Source organism: Haliotis rufescens, unplaced genomic scaffold, assembly GCF_023055435.1.
Source record: "Haliotis rufescens isolate VD_foot unplaced genomic scaffold, xgHalRufe1.0.p SCAF_33, whole genome shotgun sequence".
In the NCBI taxonomy this organism is placed as follows: domain Eukaryota; kingdom Metazoa; phylum Mollusca; class Gastropoda; order Lepetellida; family Haliotidae; genus Haliotis; species Haliotis rufescens.
The window spans coordinates 5,591,340-5,609,885 of NW_025964035.1; the positions used below are offsets into that span (position 1 = coordinate 5,591,340).

The 18,546-nt window shown below is 44.7% G+C and overlaps 1 protein-coding gene across 2 annotated transcripts in view; it reads right to left on the reverse strand.

Annotated features, from left to right (window-relative positions):
• Positions 1 to 7,763: 7,763 nt before the first annotated feature.
• Positions 7,764 to 18,546, reverse strand: part of LOC124150287 — a 31,237-nt gene continuing 20,454 nt past the window's right edge. For both annotated transcript variants that reach the window (XM_048380793.1, XM_048380794.1), the window contains exons 9-15: positions 17,705 to 17,809; positions 16,592 to 16,666; positions 15,450 to 15,573; positions 12,360 to 12,469; positions 11,122 to 11,307; positions 8,977 to 9,070; positions 7,764 to 8,470 (exon numbers count right to left, since the gene is read on the reverse strand). In XM_048380793.1, the coding sequence (XP_048236750.1) occupies positions 8,325 to 8,470; positions 8,977 to 9,070; positions 11,122 to 11,307; positions 12,360 to 12,469; positions 15,450 to 15,573; positions 16,592 to 16,666; positions 17,705 to 17,809 (840 nt within the window). In that variant the 3' untranslated portion in view covers positions 7,764 to 8,324. The remainder of the gene's footprint in view (positions 8,471 to 8,976; positions 9,071 to 11,121; positions 11,308 to 12,359; positions 12,470 to 15,449; positions 15,574 to 16,591; positions 16,667 to 17,704; positions 17,810 to 18,546) is intronic.

The window sequence follows — 18,546 nt, forward strand, 5'->3', positions numbered from 1 at the left end:
TGATTATTAACAGGCCGTCGCCATATTGCTGGAATATTGCTGAGCGCGACCTTAAACACACAAGCAAACTAACAAACAAACCCTCGTATTGTCCCTTTAATGCTGTATATACGTTCCCAAAACCTACCGTCCGGAATGAGGGGTTTCCGGATTAACGAGGCTCGGACTAATGAGGTGCCACTCTATATTATGTGATTTACTTTTAGTTTGATAAAAACAGTGTTACCTGAAAGGAAAATGGAGGCTATTCGACAACTGACCGGTAAAATACAAACATTATCAAAACGTTACCAGGCTGAAAACAGTCGGTCGGCCATTGCACATTTTAGGCCCCAAATACAACTATAATTCCCGTATTCATCCTTCAAACAAGGGGCGGTCGGGTAGTCTAGTGGTTAAAGCGTTCGCTCGTCACGCATAAGACCCGGGTTCGATTCCCGACATGGGTACAACGTGTGAAGCCTATGTCTGGTGTCCCCCGCCGTGATATTGCTGGAATATTGCTAAAGGCGGCGTAAAACCATACTCACTCACTCACTCACTCACTCACTCCTTCAAACAACCATTTCTTCTTTTGTTTAATATTTAGCCACTATCATACAGGAGTGTACACTTTGTTTTGCCAGGTAGTTTATGAACATTGTCTATCACTATCGTATGTTAAGAGGCGGCACGGGTGGCCCAGTCGTATTTGGCGCCGCGATTCCCTGTGCAGAATTGCGTCCCTTCGGCACGCTAGAAACCTATGATTGTGGGTTCGAATCCTGGTTCGCCCTGATTATGTTTCTAGGTTTGTCAGCACCATACCCGTGTTCGAAGGTGAGTTGAAATGTTCAGAGGAATTGCACTTATATAGCCACGTGCGTGTATGTACGTGAGTGCGTGCTTGTAGTAGTCCGGACTAATATCGGTTCTATAGTTCTACTGAGATACTATGCCGCAATTAAACATGGATACCCCACTCAGACACAATGTATTGACTCCGAGCCGACCAGTCGTTTCTTCCCCCTTAATGCCAAGCACTACGCAGGGTAACAACAAGTCACTTCTAACGTGTTTTAACATCGAAACCGCCCTACACTATCGACAGTTGTGAAACACATTATAAAATTAAAACTTACTGCTGATCAATTATAAACTATTTGTGAGGGTTACGTCCCTTAGGCGTGCCAGGAATCTATGATCTTGGGCTCTGATCAAAAGGTATTGTGTTTCCAGATTTGTTAGCCCAAACATATGCTCTTGAGCAGGGATGTTTTCGAAATAAATATACTGTCCCAGGAAACCGATTGTGAAAAAAGATTCTGCTTAAGGCATGAAAAAGAAAAATATGATGTTTTTCTTAAATATTAAGGCTGATAGTTTTATATGAACATATATCTAGTTTTAAACATATCAAGTCTCCATACACAATTTCGAAACGTCACTGCATCATATGTAACTTTTCTTTAAGCTAATATAACTGAAATCCCGCATAGGCCAAGCTCGATAACAATATCCCAATCTTTTGGATTAATTATCGAAAAATAAAAGTCCTTTAAAACGTATGGTTATTGTTCTCAAAATGAATAATTTTCACATTTAGAAATAAGAAATATCCACCTAAATTGCAATTTATACAAAAGGAGCTCACTGAATGTTAGAAATTAACAAATTATACATTTTTTATCTTATGAATGGATTAGAAAAATGAAGAAATTATAAAAAAACAGCACAAAAATCATTCAGAGCTCCTTCAAAACTTTACATACGACTGGGGTCATGGCTACTTAATTCCTTACTAACTTGCTTTTTTAGTTAATCATGTATTAATGTATTGCTATTTACCAACTATTCACCTTGATTGGCAATTATCTATTTATAAATGTGAATGAACACCATGAGTGTGACTCTGTGTGGCAGCTGATATGTGCACGTGGTGCTGCTGTCATCCTTCTGTGCTTTGGTTGTTTAAAGTAGTGAGTCTCCACATGTGACGGGGATCAGTTTAACATTTAGATTACACGACAGAGAAACATTCTGCCCTCTTGGATTATCTAGTGGGCAACATCACCTTCGGGCTTTTTTCGTGACCAACCACGGCGTCCTGTGGCCCGAATCCACCATACAGATCTAGAGTTGTGTCCCTTTGTCCTTGCAGAATCGTTGTTGCCGGTGGTGTTTTAGTGTAAGTGCGACGCGGGCCCACAGAAGGCGTATTTGCGCCCAATACATTGGCTTTACTTAATAAGAATCATAAAGTATTATAGCGCAAAAAAGCCATCGCCAAATCGTTTAGATAACATCAATGAGACGTCAGCATAAGTTATTATCATTTGGATGCGCGTATAGATGAACATTAATGATGGGAAAAAATAAAAGACAGAAGAAAAACCTCTGCTACTTGATATGAATGAAAACCTTAAACAGACACTTTCATTTCTGAAACATTAAATACTCGTTCGATAAAACAAGTAGAAGAGAGAGAATAAAATGTTAAAATGATTCAAAATAATCGAACTAAGCCATGTTTAGCTAATATTTAAGCTAAATTACATAATATTTTTCACGATGAAAAGACAAAACTGTAGCTATAGAAATGTATCGCCGACTTCAAGCACAGCACTTGTGAGTTTTTCTCTTATATTATTACGCCCAGAGCTTTTAATTAGGTAGTGTTCCACATTTTCAGGCGTCTCCAAATTTCAATGGCCACATTTTACTTATAGAAGAGATCGCTTATCGGTGATACTCCTGTAGGCATTCAGTCCACAGGCGGGGCCGGGTCAGAGAGACCTCATCACGCCTTCTACGACGGCAACATTTATGACCAGATTTTAAAGATGGCCAAAGTTTGTACTTATTTCGGCGGGTCGTGCCAGCATCCCACACTTGCTGACAACTTTTTGAAATAGACTTTGAGTAAACAGTTTCAAAATCTTCAGCGCTTGGTCGAATTTCCTAATACATCTACGTGAGTTTGTAATCTAGATTTGGTTAAAAAATCTGCGATATCTTTCCACGTATTCCAACATGTGCTGTAATCCAAACACTATCCCATGCAATGTTGTTTGTCCTAACAAAATGTCTTATGTTAATATTTCATACAAAACCATCATCCACGAGTCCATTGCACCAGCTTCTATAGCTTTAATGGGGCGGTCGGGTAGCCTAGTGGTTAAAGCGTTCGCTCGTCACGCTGAAGACCCTGGTTCGATTCCCGACATGGGTACAATGTGTGAAGCCCATTTCTGGTGCCCCCGCCGTGATGTTGCTGGAATATTGCTAAAAGCGGCGTAAAACCATACTAACTCACTCACTATAGCTTTAATTGTTGCCTTGGAATCTGCAACGATAACCGCTTCGTGGTCATGTTTATCTACCGTCCTCGGGGCGTGCAAAATGGACAAATGTTCAGCTGCAAAAACAGGAAGATGATGAGGGAATCTAACCACGCTGGAGATGTAACAAATGTTATATTTGGGATAACACTTTCATAGTAAAGAACAGATTCTCGTAGTCTAGTTGTCGGACTTTCATTTTTGTGGAAGCCTCGGTGGCTCAGTGGGTTGGATCGCTGACCTTGTGTGCTGGCGATTAGGTGCCTCACCTTGGCAAGTGTGGGTTCGAATCCCGGACGGGACTTAACCCCCCAAAAGTACGAGAATCTGTGCTTTACTAAGACATTGTTATCCCAAATATAACATGTGTTACATTTGACCACTTTCTAAATGGCATTGTGTATTCACACGTTGGAGATGGCGAAACCGGGTTTCCAATACGCCCCATCAGTACCATGCCGGGATGAGTCTTGCTCCATCAGTGTCTTTGTGTGTGAAATTGGAAAGTCGTGAGTTATTACTTTTAATATGTTTTGGTCCGTTTTCCTATTTAAAATTAAATTGAGTTCAGAACTCGATCATGTTTGAGCATGAGCCACGGGGGCGTGACATGCTGGCGGAAGGATCAACTAAGTTACTGTTGTAAAAACCATGCTGCGCAGCTGATCTCTATATGCTCAACCAATTCACGCGGGTTCGATTCCCGACATGGGTACAATGTGCGAAGCCCATTTCTGGTGTCCCCCGCCGTGATATTGCAGGAATATTGCTAAAAGCGACGTAAAACCATACTCACTCACTCACTCACTCACTCAAATCCAATTTGGGGAGGTGGGATAGCCTAGTGATTCAAATATAGTTTAAGTGGTTTGTAAAGATTTGGATTCTGAATTCTGAGCAGAACAGCTTTGGGTGGACTTTAACCGGATGAGTTGCTTCAGCATAAGGCATTATATTCTCTACTCGGGGGGCACAGGTGGCCGAGTCGTCTAACTCGCTGCGATTCACGAACGTTTCCTTTTGAGGTATCTCGTTTTTGACAATGGTCTGTGTGAAAATTTAATGTCAACGACCAAGAAGTGCTACAAATATGATGGGTCTCCAAAACGCAGCTTAACAAACTACCAAGTCCCGAATGCTTTCCATGAAAATCAAAATGCACTTGTGTTTCCCTGATTTTTTTTCTGAAAAAAAAGCCACCCCAATAAGTGGATCCAACATTCTTGTATCGATACTAGCGCACGCCAAGACTTACGAAGAATCAGAAAAACCGGCTTTAGGAAGACTGCATGCTGTTGCTTGTTGTTGTTGGTTTGTTGTTTAACGCCGCACTCAGCAATATTCCAGTTATATGACGGCGGTCTGTAAATAATCGAGTCTGGACCAGACATTCCAGTAATTGATATCATGAGCATCGATCCACGCAATTGGGATGGATGAAATGCATCAACCAAGTCAGCGAGCCTGACCATCCGATCCCGTTAGTCGCCTTTTTACGACAAGCATAGTCGCCTTTTACGGGAAGCATGGGTTGCTGAAGACCAATTCTACCCCGGATCTTCACGGGTCGCATGCTGTTGGTGGCCTGGTATCATACTGTAATCTGTCGATGGTTCTTACGTTGACATTAAAAACATTGGCAGCCATCCATTCAGCCTGGCCAGCACGCAGTGGTCCTAAAGCCTGGTTTCTCTGATTCTCCGTAACCCGTGGCATGGCGCTAGTATCGATACATGCGTCGGGGTGACTATGCTTGTCGTAAAAGGCGACTAACGAGATCGGGTGGTCAGGCTCGCTGACTTGGTTGATACATGTCATCGATCCCAATTGCGTGGATCGATGCTCATATAAGCAATCACTGGATTGTCTGGTCCAGACTCGATTATTTACAGACCGCCGTCATATAGCTGGGATATTGCTGAGTGCGGCGTTAAACAACAAACCAACCAACCAACATGCGTCGGGAAGGAATTCGCTTGGTTTTCGCCGTTTCGTCCCTTTGGCCATATGATCAAAATTATGGATCAGTAACATCCTTCTCCGCTGAATAGATTGTGCGTATTGCTAACGCGTCAAGGGCCGCACCATGTAGAATTGCCTCCCTTTGTCGCATCAGAATCCAATTAATCTTTTATGAATATCACACGCCGTGATATAACTGAAATACTGTTCAAAGCGACTTGGGAGGCAGGCACGGTTGGCCAAGTCGTGTAAGGCGCCGTAATTTGCTCTGCAGGGTTAAGTCCCTTAGGTGTGCCAGAAATCTATGATCGAGGGTTCGAATCCCAGATTTGCCCTGATAATGATTCTTGGTTTGTCAGCACCACTTTGGGCTTTCCTGTCATATCTGGCTGACACGCTGTGATATACGGCTCCGTGAACAAAACCACAGTGAGTAAATTAGTAAGGTTTTATCATGGCGGAGATTACCATAATATCATTTTCGGGAATCGAACCCAGCCCTTATGTGTGACGAGCATACACTTTCGCCACTTGGTTATCATACCGCCTAAATACCACAATGACAAAGAACTCACAACGCCCATTTTCAAAGCACAAGTTTATTTCAAAACGATTGAAATAAATATGTATGGTAATTGAACAACATTATATATCGAAGAAAACTGAACTTAATATCGCTACCGGAATATGCAGCTAAGACCACCACTTGTCCAACAATAAGAAACAACAGATACAATTTACAATTTTAAAGCGGTATATTTAGATATATTATGATTATCATAACCATAGGACGCATGTCCTATCATGTTTACTACATACGTGTGGATATATGAGGGAGCGGTTGTTTCCGTGACGTAAATAGCCTATGTTCGGAATTAGGACATGTGCATACAGCTCGCCTTTTACATATTTGTTACTGCTTATTTGTCACACTATGACACAAATACATCATATTAAATCATTCTTGAAATAATCAAAATTAAAGAAATAATTTCACTGAATAAACTTCAGAAAGTGATCATTACGCCTATACAGTTATATTGTTCATAGTACCACGTGATCTGCTGTCAATTTTGTTAACGAAAACATCTAACCATTAAGGAACGGTTGTCTGAATTAAACGCTAGACAATACACCATTGAGCAAGGGACATCGCATCGATGAATGACTTATCAGAAATAATTTCTCCTTGATGTCCTCATTTGCATATTTATCGGATCGTGACACCAAGTTTATCAAACTAGTTTATCGCACCGATAACACTGGTCATTAGATGATAAATACCGTTATGCCGGATAGGTGTGCTGTAGTGATCCTGAATGGCCTTTTTTGAAGCGGTAATAAAACGAGAAGTGATCCTGAATGGTCTTTATTGAAGCGGTAATAAAACGAGTAGTGATTCTGAATGGCCTTTTTTGAAGCGGTAATAAAACGAGTAGTGATTCTGGATGTCCATTTTTGAAGCGATAATAAAACGATTAGTGATCCTGAATGGCCTTTTTAGAAAAGATAATAAAACGAGTAGTGATCCTGAATGGCCTTTTTTGAAGTGGTAATAAAACGAGTAGTGATCCTGAATGGCCTTTTTTGAAAAATAAAAACACTTACAGTAACATAATTACTGATAAATACTGTTTGTCTGGAAACCGTTCAAAGTAGAAAAGCAGAACACATTTAACAACATATCACATACAGTGACGTATATATATCATCAAAATCATCAAGAAAATTGGTAAAATATGTAAAAGATTTTTTTTTAAATCATATTTTTTACAACCATAGAAGATTGGCATTAGGAACAATGGACATTGTGTCTTGATTTCTATCCACAAGATGACGACGAAGCCTTTGACAATGCTGTACCTGCTAATTAGTCGCCTACGATTACGATGAGGACTAAGATTAATACTAAGATCAGAGAGACAGTTGAACATGATAAGCTCTACATACACCTCTAACATGCCACACCTCTAATGTAATGGATGCTCTATCACGGTGATGAAGGCAGCAGGCACACTGCCACCACGCGTAGGCGAGTCAAGCATGGCCAATCTATCTACAGTAAAATACATTTATAACGAACACGCTTATAACGAATGACGGACATTACGAACTTAGTTTTTGGTCCCCGCCATTTGCTCTATAGATGTTGTATGTGTGCTTATAACGAACAACGGTTATAACGAACTTAAATCAGTGGTCCATTTGAGTTCGTTATAACCGTAGTTTACTGTATTATGAAAGGTGAAAGTAACCGTGATCACATAGGATGGCGATACATAAGACATAGTTTTGTAGCTATATCAGTTCTGAAACTGTGCACACATGAATCACGTAGTGAAACTGGCCAGGCAGCTTGATATGTCGAAATACGCATAACACGAAAGCCACACCTACAATGTTTCCACTTATCTAACCATGCCGGAATGTAAACAGTCATTTCACCACGTGTTTAAATGATACACACAAACATTGACTGACTGATTTTCTTTATTGATGAGATTAATAGTACATGCATTCGGAAATTCTAAAACACCTGCAGCCTCTGAATCTTGAAGACAGGGGCTTCTTGGAATGATGGCTATGCATAATATTATGATCTCGGTTACCTTTGCCGTTGAGCATATAACAATACGTATACTACTTATTGTTTATAATTTTTATTTTTTTAAATATAGTACATAAACACGTCGCCCACTGAGACAGAGACGTCAAGGTATCTACATTACCCCGAACATCGTTAAACATTAGGGATGTGATCCTTATATGCAAGAGAGAAAACATATGTTTGGTTGGAGCAATCTATGGATCTCACAAAAAAAACAAAAAAACATTTAGGTCTTTCTGTCTGAAAAAAATATAAAGTATTAAGTTTTATTTCCTATACCATTATGACATATGTAGTGTTTAACGTCCCCGCATGAAATGGAACACACCCTAACCCATGTATGTGTGCCCGGATGTACGTGTGACCGACGGTGGACGCCTACTGTTTCTATTCCTAACACAAAGTAAACTGTTCGACAGAAGCCCAAGCATCCATCACTCCATCTCCTTCTCTGTAAATGTTTTCGGCGAGAAGCTGTTGGTGAAGGTACCACCTCTTATCTTGTATATGCCGAATAGGATACCAAAGCCTATACAGAGTCCAATAATCACCATGGCAACACCAAGTCCGGCCATTGCACCTGGAATGAGAACAGACACAACATATAAGACCACGTGGCCGTGTACGGAAAACCTTGTTGTCTTTGTGGAAGTATGAGGACGTGTCTGTAGTAGATACAGTAACATGTGTCTGGGTCTGCATCCTCGGAGATAGAGTAACGTCACGCGCCTGCACCTGTGTGTCTGATTCCGAGCCGACCAGGTAGGGTAACAACAAGTACCATCTTTTAACGTCTTTTGATATGAAGCGGCCGGGGATCGAACCCCGGACCTTCCGCTCTCCGGGTAGACGCTCTACCACTAGATCAAATATTATATGACTGTGACCTGTAAATAATCGAGTGTGGACCTGACATGACATGATTGATATGCTGTGAGTAACGATCCTCGCCGTCGGGGTACAAAGACACACAACCACCAAGTCACAAAACCCCGGACCAGTAAGTGGGCCTTGTGACCGGCACAGGTTGCGGGATACCCGGCCTACTGCTAGTTTAACCCGAGGACACTGATGTTCTGCCCGTACCTCCACTGTAGCCCTGTTTTGAAGGAGTCCCGAAATATTCGTTGACAACGACGTCCCATGAGCTGGCCGAGTACTTCTTCGCTGTCAGTGTGCCCTGTGAATGTAGAGGATTGTGTAAGCTGGGGGACATTCGGAGTAAGTAACATACGGGGGGAGTGGGCTGGGGGAGGGGAGGGGCAGAGGATGTCGGGGGTCGGCCCTGTGAATGTAGAGGATTGTGTAAGCTGGGGGACATTCGGAGCAAGTAACGTACGGTGGGAGTGGGCTGGGGGAAGGGGAGGGGGAGGGGGAGAGGATGTCGGAGAAAGTCGGGGGCCGGCCCTGTGAAAACAATATTCCGTACTTACCAAAACTCTTTAAATAAACTTAAAAGCATCAATACCCTCAACTTATGCAATTTATGTCTTCAATTGATTCTAATGTTTTCTGAACCGCAAAAGAAACGTCATCATGGTTAAATTATATGAGAAACCTTCTTTGTCCAAACACTGTGAACATACTTTGGGACATATTATTAAGATGAAACTTGGCAAAACTGATCATCAAGGTTGAAATTTAAATGTCAAATGTTCTTGAAGTGAAACACAACACAGTTTCTGAGAAAATGGCATCACAAGTCAGTATCTCGTGTGTCCGCCATGTGCATTGATGACGGCCGTGCAGCGTCGATACATGGAATGGATGAGGCGGTTGATGAAGGCCATAGACACTTAAGCCCACACTCTGAGGAACGCCTGACGCAGTTCAGCTGCAGTTGTCGGCCTTGGACGGACGTCATTCAGCCGTTTTTGAACCAGGTGCTCAATGGGATTTAAATCGGGACTGAGGGCAGGCTACTGCATGGTTCTGATGCCATTCTGCTGGAGGAAGTATCTTGCTGATCAATGTACCGAGCTGCTGTGACGCCATTGTCTCTCCCGAACCGATGTTCTGGAAGACCACAGGGCTGACCCTCTGTGCAAGACCAATTCCACCCCACACCATGATGCTCGGACCACCCCACGAGTCTCTCTCAACAACACAATCATCCGAATAACGTTCCCCGCGGCGTCGACAGACTCTCTCTCTGCCATCTGCTGTTAAGATACAGTAACTCTTCTCCACTGCTAGTGGCGCCAATGCTGGTGCTGTGTTGCCCACTGAAGATGGTCCCGGCGATGACGTGGTTTCAGAATGGGTCTTCGTTGTGGCCTGTGTCAGTGGAGGTGTCTGCTTGTCAATCGTCTACGCACGGTGTCCGTACTTACGTGTCGCTTGTGTGTCCCCATGGTCTGTCGAAACGTTTCAGCAGTAACCAAGCGATCTTGAAGATGCTGTCGCACCATCTGACGATCCTGACGTCGGGTGGTGCCCCATGGTCTTCCACTACGTGATCGGTCATCTGTCGTGTTGGTGGTTTGGTACCGTTGCTGGAGCCTGTATATGGTCCTTACGTGGACTTGAAATGCATTGGCTCCTTGCCGGGCGGTTTGTCCAGCTTGCAATCATCCTAGGCTTTTGTGTCGCTGATAATTGTCAAACTTGGTATGTGGTAGCCATTCAATAAATAATAAATGTTATCCGACCTGGGTGGATTTTTATAGGGCAAGAAATGGGGGAACGCATGTGCATTTCAGTATACACGGAACTCACGTGCATCTGGTTACCATGGTCGTTGCCGTGATGCGTTTGGACGATCGGTTTTATTGTCATCTGCTTTGTTTTTTTATCATCAAATTTCATTTTTCCGGAGAAGGTAATGTTAAATTTTAGAAACTTTTACAAAAAAATTACCCAGATATTTATATGATAATGTTTCATGCAATGTTACTTGGGGTGACGTTTCTTTTGCGGTTCAGTATATATACTTTCGTTGACGAGAGAACACACTCAACCAATCAGAGGTTGGAATCATTACCATGTGCTTCTACAGCCATGGTAACGAGAAGTGAGGTGAGGCGGTCCCCATGGTAGCTAGAAGCGTGGGAACAAATGATGTGGACGTGATGAAAGACAAAACTGTACTACTCAAAAGAAGTAGAACACCCGTCGGCCGTGACAGATTAATTGCCAAATTACAAATTTCCCTGCACCCACTTTACCAAAGATATGTGTTTGGTCATCGTGTTGTTGGAACACTTGACAGCATCGACATGATACACGTACCGGGGCAGACGGAAACGATGCGTGGTCGAGGAGGATCTGAAACTGGCCAGTGTTAACGCTGGTGGTGATGGCGCTGACGGCGTCGGCGAGGGGGATGTCGATGAAGCCTGTATTGGCGTCCCCTGCAATAGGGGCCTTGTCCAGGATGGTGAAGCTCACCAGGACGTCACCGGAACTGAAGTCCACCTACAGGTGAGATACAGCGTATACTCAACAACTGAAACATGTCTGTTGTCCCCACTGTGTGTTGATCCCACTATCTTTGTGATGTCCCCACTACCTGAGTGGCGCCTCGAATAACTGTGTGTCACCTTGAATACATGTGTACTGACCCCACTACCTGTTTACTGACCCTACTACCTGTGTACTGACCCCACTACCTGTGTACTGACCCCACTACCTGTGTACATACCCCACTACCTGTGTACATACCCCACTACCTGTGTACTGACCCTACTACCTGTGTACACACCCACTATCTGTGTAGAGACCAAACTACCTGTGTACTGACCCTACTACCTGTGTACTGACCCTACTACCTGTGTACTGACCCCACTACCTGTGTACATACCCCACTACCTGTGTACTGACCCAACTACCTGTGTACACACCCACTATCTGTGTAGAGACCAAACTACCTGTGTACTGACCCCACTACCTGTGTACATACCCCACTACCTGTGTACATACCCCACTACCTGTGTACTGACCCCACTACCTGTGTACATACCCCACTACCTGTGTACTGACCCTACTACCTGTGTACTGACCCCACTACCTGTGTACTGACCCCACTACCTGTGTACATACCCCACTACCTGTGTACTGACCCCACTACCTGTGTACATACCCCACTACCTGTGTACATACCCCACTACCTGTGTACTGACCCCACTACCTGTGTACATACCCCACTACCTGTGTACTGACCCCACTACCTGTGTACATACCCCACTACCTGTGTACTGCCTCTACTTCATGTGTACTGACCCCACTGCCTGTGTACTGCCTCCACTACCTGTGTACTGACCCCACTACCTGTGTACTGACCCTACCTCCTGTGTACTGACCCCACTACCTATGTACTACCTCCACTACCTGTGTACTGACCCCATGACCTGTGTATTGACCCCGCTACCTGTGTATTGACCCCGCTACCTGTGTGCTGACCCCACTACCTGTGAGTCGCCTGGACTATCTGTGTAATGCCTCCATTACCTGTGTACTTCCCCCATTACCTGTGTGTTGCTTATCCTGAGGGGTGAGATGCCGCCCAGCGCAACTATGGATGAAACGACGGCAAATTTGAACTTGCTAAGGTTGGCGGCCACATCCTTACTGTAGGTTCCTGTAGAAGAATAACGGGAACAATGTGAGACATACGGACTCGGCGTTGACATGGTGTTTGGGCTGGGGCTCACCTGGACATACAGGTGGTGGTGGGAGGTGTCAATGGTGTCTGGTAATGAGGCTCACCTGGACATACAGGTGGTGGTGGGAGGTGTCAATGGTGTCTGGTAATGGGGCTCACCTGGACAAACAGGTGGTGGTGGGAGGTGTCAATGGTGTCTGGTAATTGTGTCTGGTAATGGAGCTCACCTGGACATACAGGTGGTGGTGGGAGGTGTCAATGTTGTCTGGTAATTGTGTCTGGTAATGGAGCTCACCTGGACATACAGGCGGTGGTGGGAGGTGTCAATGGTGTCTGGTAATGAGGCTCACCTGGACATACAGGTGGTGGTGGGAGATGTCAATGGTGTCTGGTAATTGTGTCTGGTAATGGGGCTCACCTGGACATACAGGCGGTGGTGGGAGGTGTCAATGGTGTCTGGTAATGGAGCTCACCTGCACATACAGGTGTTGGTGGGAGGTGTCAATGATGTCTGGTAATGGAGCTCACCTGGACATACAGGTGGTGTTGGGAGGTGTCAATGATGTCTGGTAATGGGGCTCACCTGGACATACAGGTGTTGGTGGGAGGTGTCAATGATGTCTGGTAATGGAGCTCACCTGGACATACAGGCGGTGGTGGGAGGTGTCAATGGTGTCTGGTAATGGGGCTCACCTGGACATACAGGTGTTGGTGGGAGGTGTAATGGTGTCTGGTAATGGAGCTCACCTGCACATACAGGTGTTGGTGGGAGGTGTCAATGGTGTCTGGTAATGGGGCTTACCTGGACATACAGGTGGTGTTAGGAGGTGTCAATGATGTCTGGTAATGGAGCTCACCTGGACATACAGGTGGTGGTGGGAGGTGACAATGGTGTCTGGTAATGGGGCTCACCTGGACATACAGGTGGTGTTAGGAGGTGTCAATGGTGTCTGGTAATGGGGCTCACCTGGACATACAGGTGGTGGTGGGAGTTGTCAATGGTGTCTGGTAATGGGGCTCACCTGGACATACAGGTGGTGGTGGGAGGTGACAATGGTGTCTGGTAATGGGGCTCACCTGGACATACAGGTGGTGTTAGGAGGTGTCAATGGTGTCTGGTAATGGAGCTCACCTGGACATACAGGTGGTGGTGGGAGGTGACAATGGTGTCTGGTAATGGGGCTCACCTGGACATACAGGTGGTGTTAGGAGGTGTCAATGGTGTCTGGTAATGGAGCTCACCTGGACATACAGGTGGTGGTGGGAGGTGACAATGGTGTCTGGTAATGGGGCTCACCTGGACATACAGGTGGTGTTAGGAGGTGTCAATGGTGTCTGGTAATGGAGCTCACCTGGACATACAGGTGGTGGTGGGAGTTGTCAATGGTGTCTGGTAATGGGGCTTACCTGGACATACAGGTGGTGGTGGGAGGTGTCAATGGTGTCTGGTAATGGAGCTCACCTGGACATACAGGTGGTGTTAGGAGGTGTCAATGGTGTCTGGTAATGGAGCTCACCTGGACATACAGGTGGTGGTGGGAGGTGTCAATGGTGTCTGGTAATGGGGCTCACCTGGACATACAGGTGGTGTTGGGAGGTGTCAATGGTGTCTGGTAATGGGGCTTACCTGGACATACAGGTGGTGGTGGGAGGTGTCAATGGTGTCTGGTAATGGAGCTCACCTGGACATACAGGTGGTGTTAGGAGGTGTCAATGGTGTCTGGTAATGGGGCTTACCTGGACATACAGGTGGTGGTGGGAGGTGTCAATGGTGTCTGGTAATGGGGCTCACCTGGACATACAGGTGGTGGTGGGAGGTGTCAATGGTGTCTGGTAATGGGGCTCACCTGGACATACAGGTAGTGGTGGGAGGTGTCAATGGTATCTGGTAATGAGGCTCACCTGGACATACAGGTGGAGGTGGGAGGTGTCAATGGTGTCTGGTAATGAGGCTCACCTGGACATACAGGTAGTGGTGGGAGGTGTCAATGGTGTCTTGTAATTGTGTCTGGTAATGGGGCTCACCTGGACATACAGGCGGTGGTGGGAGGTGTCAATGGTGTCTGGTAATGGGGCTTACCTGGACATACAGGTGGTGTTGGGAGGTGTAATGGTGTCTGGTAATGGGGCTTACCTGGACATACAGGTGGTGTTGGGAGGTGTCAATGGTGTCTGGTAATGAGGCTCACCTGGACATACAGGTGGTGTTGGGAGGTGTCAATGGTGTCTGGTAATGGGGCTTACCTGGACATACAGGTGGTGTTGGGAGGTGTCAATGGTGTCTGGTAATGAGGCTCACCTGGACATACAGGTGGTGGTGGGAGGTGTCAATGGTGTCTGGTAATGGAGCTCACCTGGACATACAGGTGGTGGTGGGAGGTGTCAATGGTGTCTGGTAATGGGGCTTACCTGGACATACAGGTGGTGTTGGGAGGTGTAATGGTGTCTGGTAATGAGGCTCACCTGGACATACAGGTGGTGGTGGGAGGTGTCAATGGTGTCTGGTAATGGGGTTCACCTGGACATACAGGTGGTGTTGGGAGGTGTAATGGTGTCTGGTAATGAGGTTCACCTGGACATACAGGTGGTGTTGGGAGGTGTAATGGTGTCTGGTAATGGGGCTCACCTGGACATACAGGCGGTGGTGGGAGGTGTCAATGGTGTCTGGTAATGGGGCTCACCTGGATATACAGGTGGAGGTGGGAGGTGTCAATGGTGTCTGGCAATGGAGCTCACCTGGACATACAGGTGGAGGTGGGAGGTGTCAGTGGTGTCTGGTAATGAGGCTCACCTGGACATACAGGTGGAGGTGGGAGGTGTCAATGGTGTCTGGTAATGGGGTTCACCTGGATATACAGGTGGTGGTGGGAGGTGTCAATGGTGTCTGGTAATGGGGTTCACCTGGACATACGGGTGGAGGTGGGAGGTGTCAGTGGTGTCTGGTAATGAGGCTCACCTGGGAAGGCCAACTGGAAGGCCTTTCTGTTGGTGTAGTTGAAGCAAGCGGAGATGTCAGTCTGCCAGATGTTAGGGTTGCCCTCGCTGTAGTCGTAGATGTTGTAGATGACGTTCATCACAGGCTGCGCGGGATTGTAAGAAGGATGTTCATAGCTTGTTCACAGTGAAGATGAATGTGACTATCATCGCATGTATAATCTCAGAGTAATTGTGAGACTCTGTGTTTGGCTCATGATGCTCAGTGTGAGGTCCAATGTGAGATTTAATGAAAACATGTATGGACAGAACCTTTTTGTAATCTAGAATAGGCATAATCTGCATATAATAAGACTACTGATATCAATCTATGTACATAAACATAATATACAGATAATCTGACAGCATCTTTATATAATGAGATCACTAATATTATCAAATACATTCCGACAGCTGACATAATTCCTACAGTAGCTGAAACATTTCGTCTCGTGTTCAATCCCAGGGGCCTTTCCACAAAGCGATCTTCCCGCTAAGGACAGTTACAGAGGTAAGACGATAGTAGACCTTGGACGGTTGTAGTGCTAGGACGAACGTAACGTAGCTTACATTCTTTAACATACATTTAAGGCAACGCTAGTGCTAAGACATTAGTCACTCCCATACGTTAATATTGACTCACGCAAGTCATATCGCTAAGACAATCGTATCTCCCCCACCTTAATATTGAGGACAGTCGCTGGGGCGATCGAATCTCCCATACTTTAACATGGACACACGAAAGTCGTATCGCTTAGTGTCGTATCTCCCATAATTTAATATTGACTTACGACAGCTGTAATGCTGAGACGATCGTAAGTCCCATACGTTCACACATACTTATGGCAGTCGCCATTCTAAGACGATCGTATCTCCCATACTTTAACATAGACTTACGACACTCGTATCGCTAGTAGTGCAGCAGTGGGTACCTTCAGGGTCAGGGCCAGGATAGTAGGCTGTGATTGTTGTCTTGGATTTGTCAGCACCCAGGCCACGCTCATGGGTTTAAACATTAATCTGACACGCCATGGTTTAACTGAAATACTGTTCAATATGGCGTTAAACCCAACTCACTCACTCACTCACTGACAATTGTGTAGCGTGAAGCCCCAGCTGTCTTACCGCCTGTGACGTCACCTGCAGCATGACGGGAAGGTAGAAGTAGTTGGATATCCCCGTGTTCTCCATCCATTCGCTCTGTTGCAACACACAGCATCATGCAATAAGTACACAAATACAAATACATAATAACACAAATCTGCATTCAGACTTCGATAAATGCTAGTTTTGACGGAAATAAGAACTACTTTCTGATTGAACTTGATACGTCTATAAATAGATCTGTTTGAGATTTTGAAAGAAATGCAATAACTGCTCATTTCTTTGTTAAACGTAAACAGAAAATGTTCAAAATTAAAGACAATAACAATTGTGAAATGCGAAATACCAGTGTTTTGTTTAAGGTATGCATGTGATTCCCAACATTGTGATAAAGACTTGTATTGCCTGTAAAGTTTGGCATGTATTCTTCCGCCTGGGCCGATGTGGAACAAAACCAGAACATGATGAAGATGGGTTAAGTACGGCAAAGTATAGCATACAACAGCGACTTGGTAATGATGGGGACTTTGTTTCATTGTAGGGCATCTCCGGAGTATAACAGACCCAAGCGGGAGAAAAAGGAAACAAAAAACTCAAGTTCTCGCGATCTCGCCTCTCAGAAACCAGATAAAAAATTCAGTGTGGCTGCAAAGTTCTGAGCCTAACTATTATGAACTGATGCCGCTCAAACGAGTATTGATATAGTCTGTGTGTGTGATCAGGTAACCTTCCACGAATTCGATGCCGTTTCACACGCGTATGAATGTCATGAAATGCGACTTCGCCTGTGTCTTGTCTTTTGGCTTCTTATTTAAAACTTGACGATGGGCAAACTAAAACAATACACTTCTCGTGACGAGGAATGGTGGCTTATTTGTCCCTCGTGAAACTAATGATCAAAGTCCTTACAACTTTCTTACAACTGTAATTTCACTCGGGACAGATAATCCGTCATTCCTCGTCACTCGTAGATTGTATTCTGTATAAACCACTCAAAAAGTTAAAGTTTTGTTCATGTGACTAAAGTTAATCTGTCATGGTTGGTGGGTATAGCAACGCACAGCCATCCAATTGCGGGTGTTGTTTAAACTTTTTTGAGTAGCATAGGCTATGCAAAAAGTGTGAGGTACATACGCTGGCGAAGTACCACTCCCAGATGCTGATGGCGTTGGGGTAACCAGCGGGGTAGCCGACTCTCCGGGCGGTCCATACGTCACAGTTGATGCCACGTACCACTCGCTGTCAACAGATTCTGATGACGTCACACCGAGACCTGCATACTTGCCTCAAGGGTTGCTATCAAGCTATATACCAAGCGCTGCAAAATCTCCAATTGAGGCTTACATTATCATGCTATTTCAAGCAGCTGCTTTCTTCTACACACAAATCCTACGTGCTAGTTTGTACACAGGTGTTTATTGCAGAAAGGGCGTAATTAGTAATCCTGTGTGCCATAATTAGTTCAGGTGTTAATTTTGGTCTTCCAACATTTTGGAGAAGTTCGATGACGTCCATATTAACAATTCAGCGATGGGCCAATCAGGATTAAGATTTCAAATTCATATACGGTAAACTACGTTTATAACGAGCACGCTTATAACGAACTGACGGATATAACGAAAATATTTTTTGGTCCCGGCCATTTGATGTGTATACAGTATGCTGTATATACGCTTATAACGAACTGACGGATATAACGAACATATTTTTGGTCCCGGCCATTTGCTGTGCATACAGTATGCTGTATATACGCTTTTAACGAACTGACGGATATAACGAACATATTTTTGGTCCCGGCCATTTGCTGTGTATACAGTATGCTGTATATACGCTCATTACGAACTACGTTTGTATCAGTGGTCCCTTTGAGTTCGTTATAACCGTAGTTTACTGTAATCAGTTATTAATGAGCCCTTTAATTAGATGTATGTTTGAGTGTTGGGTTATTAAAAACGAGACGCATGCCAATCCATTTT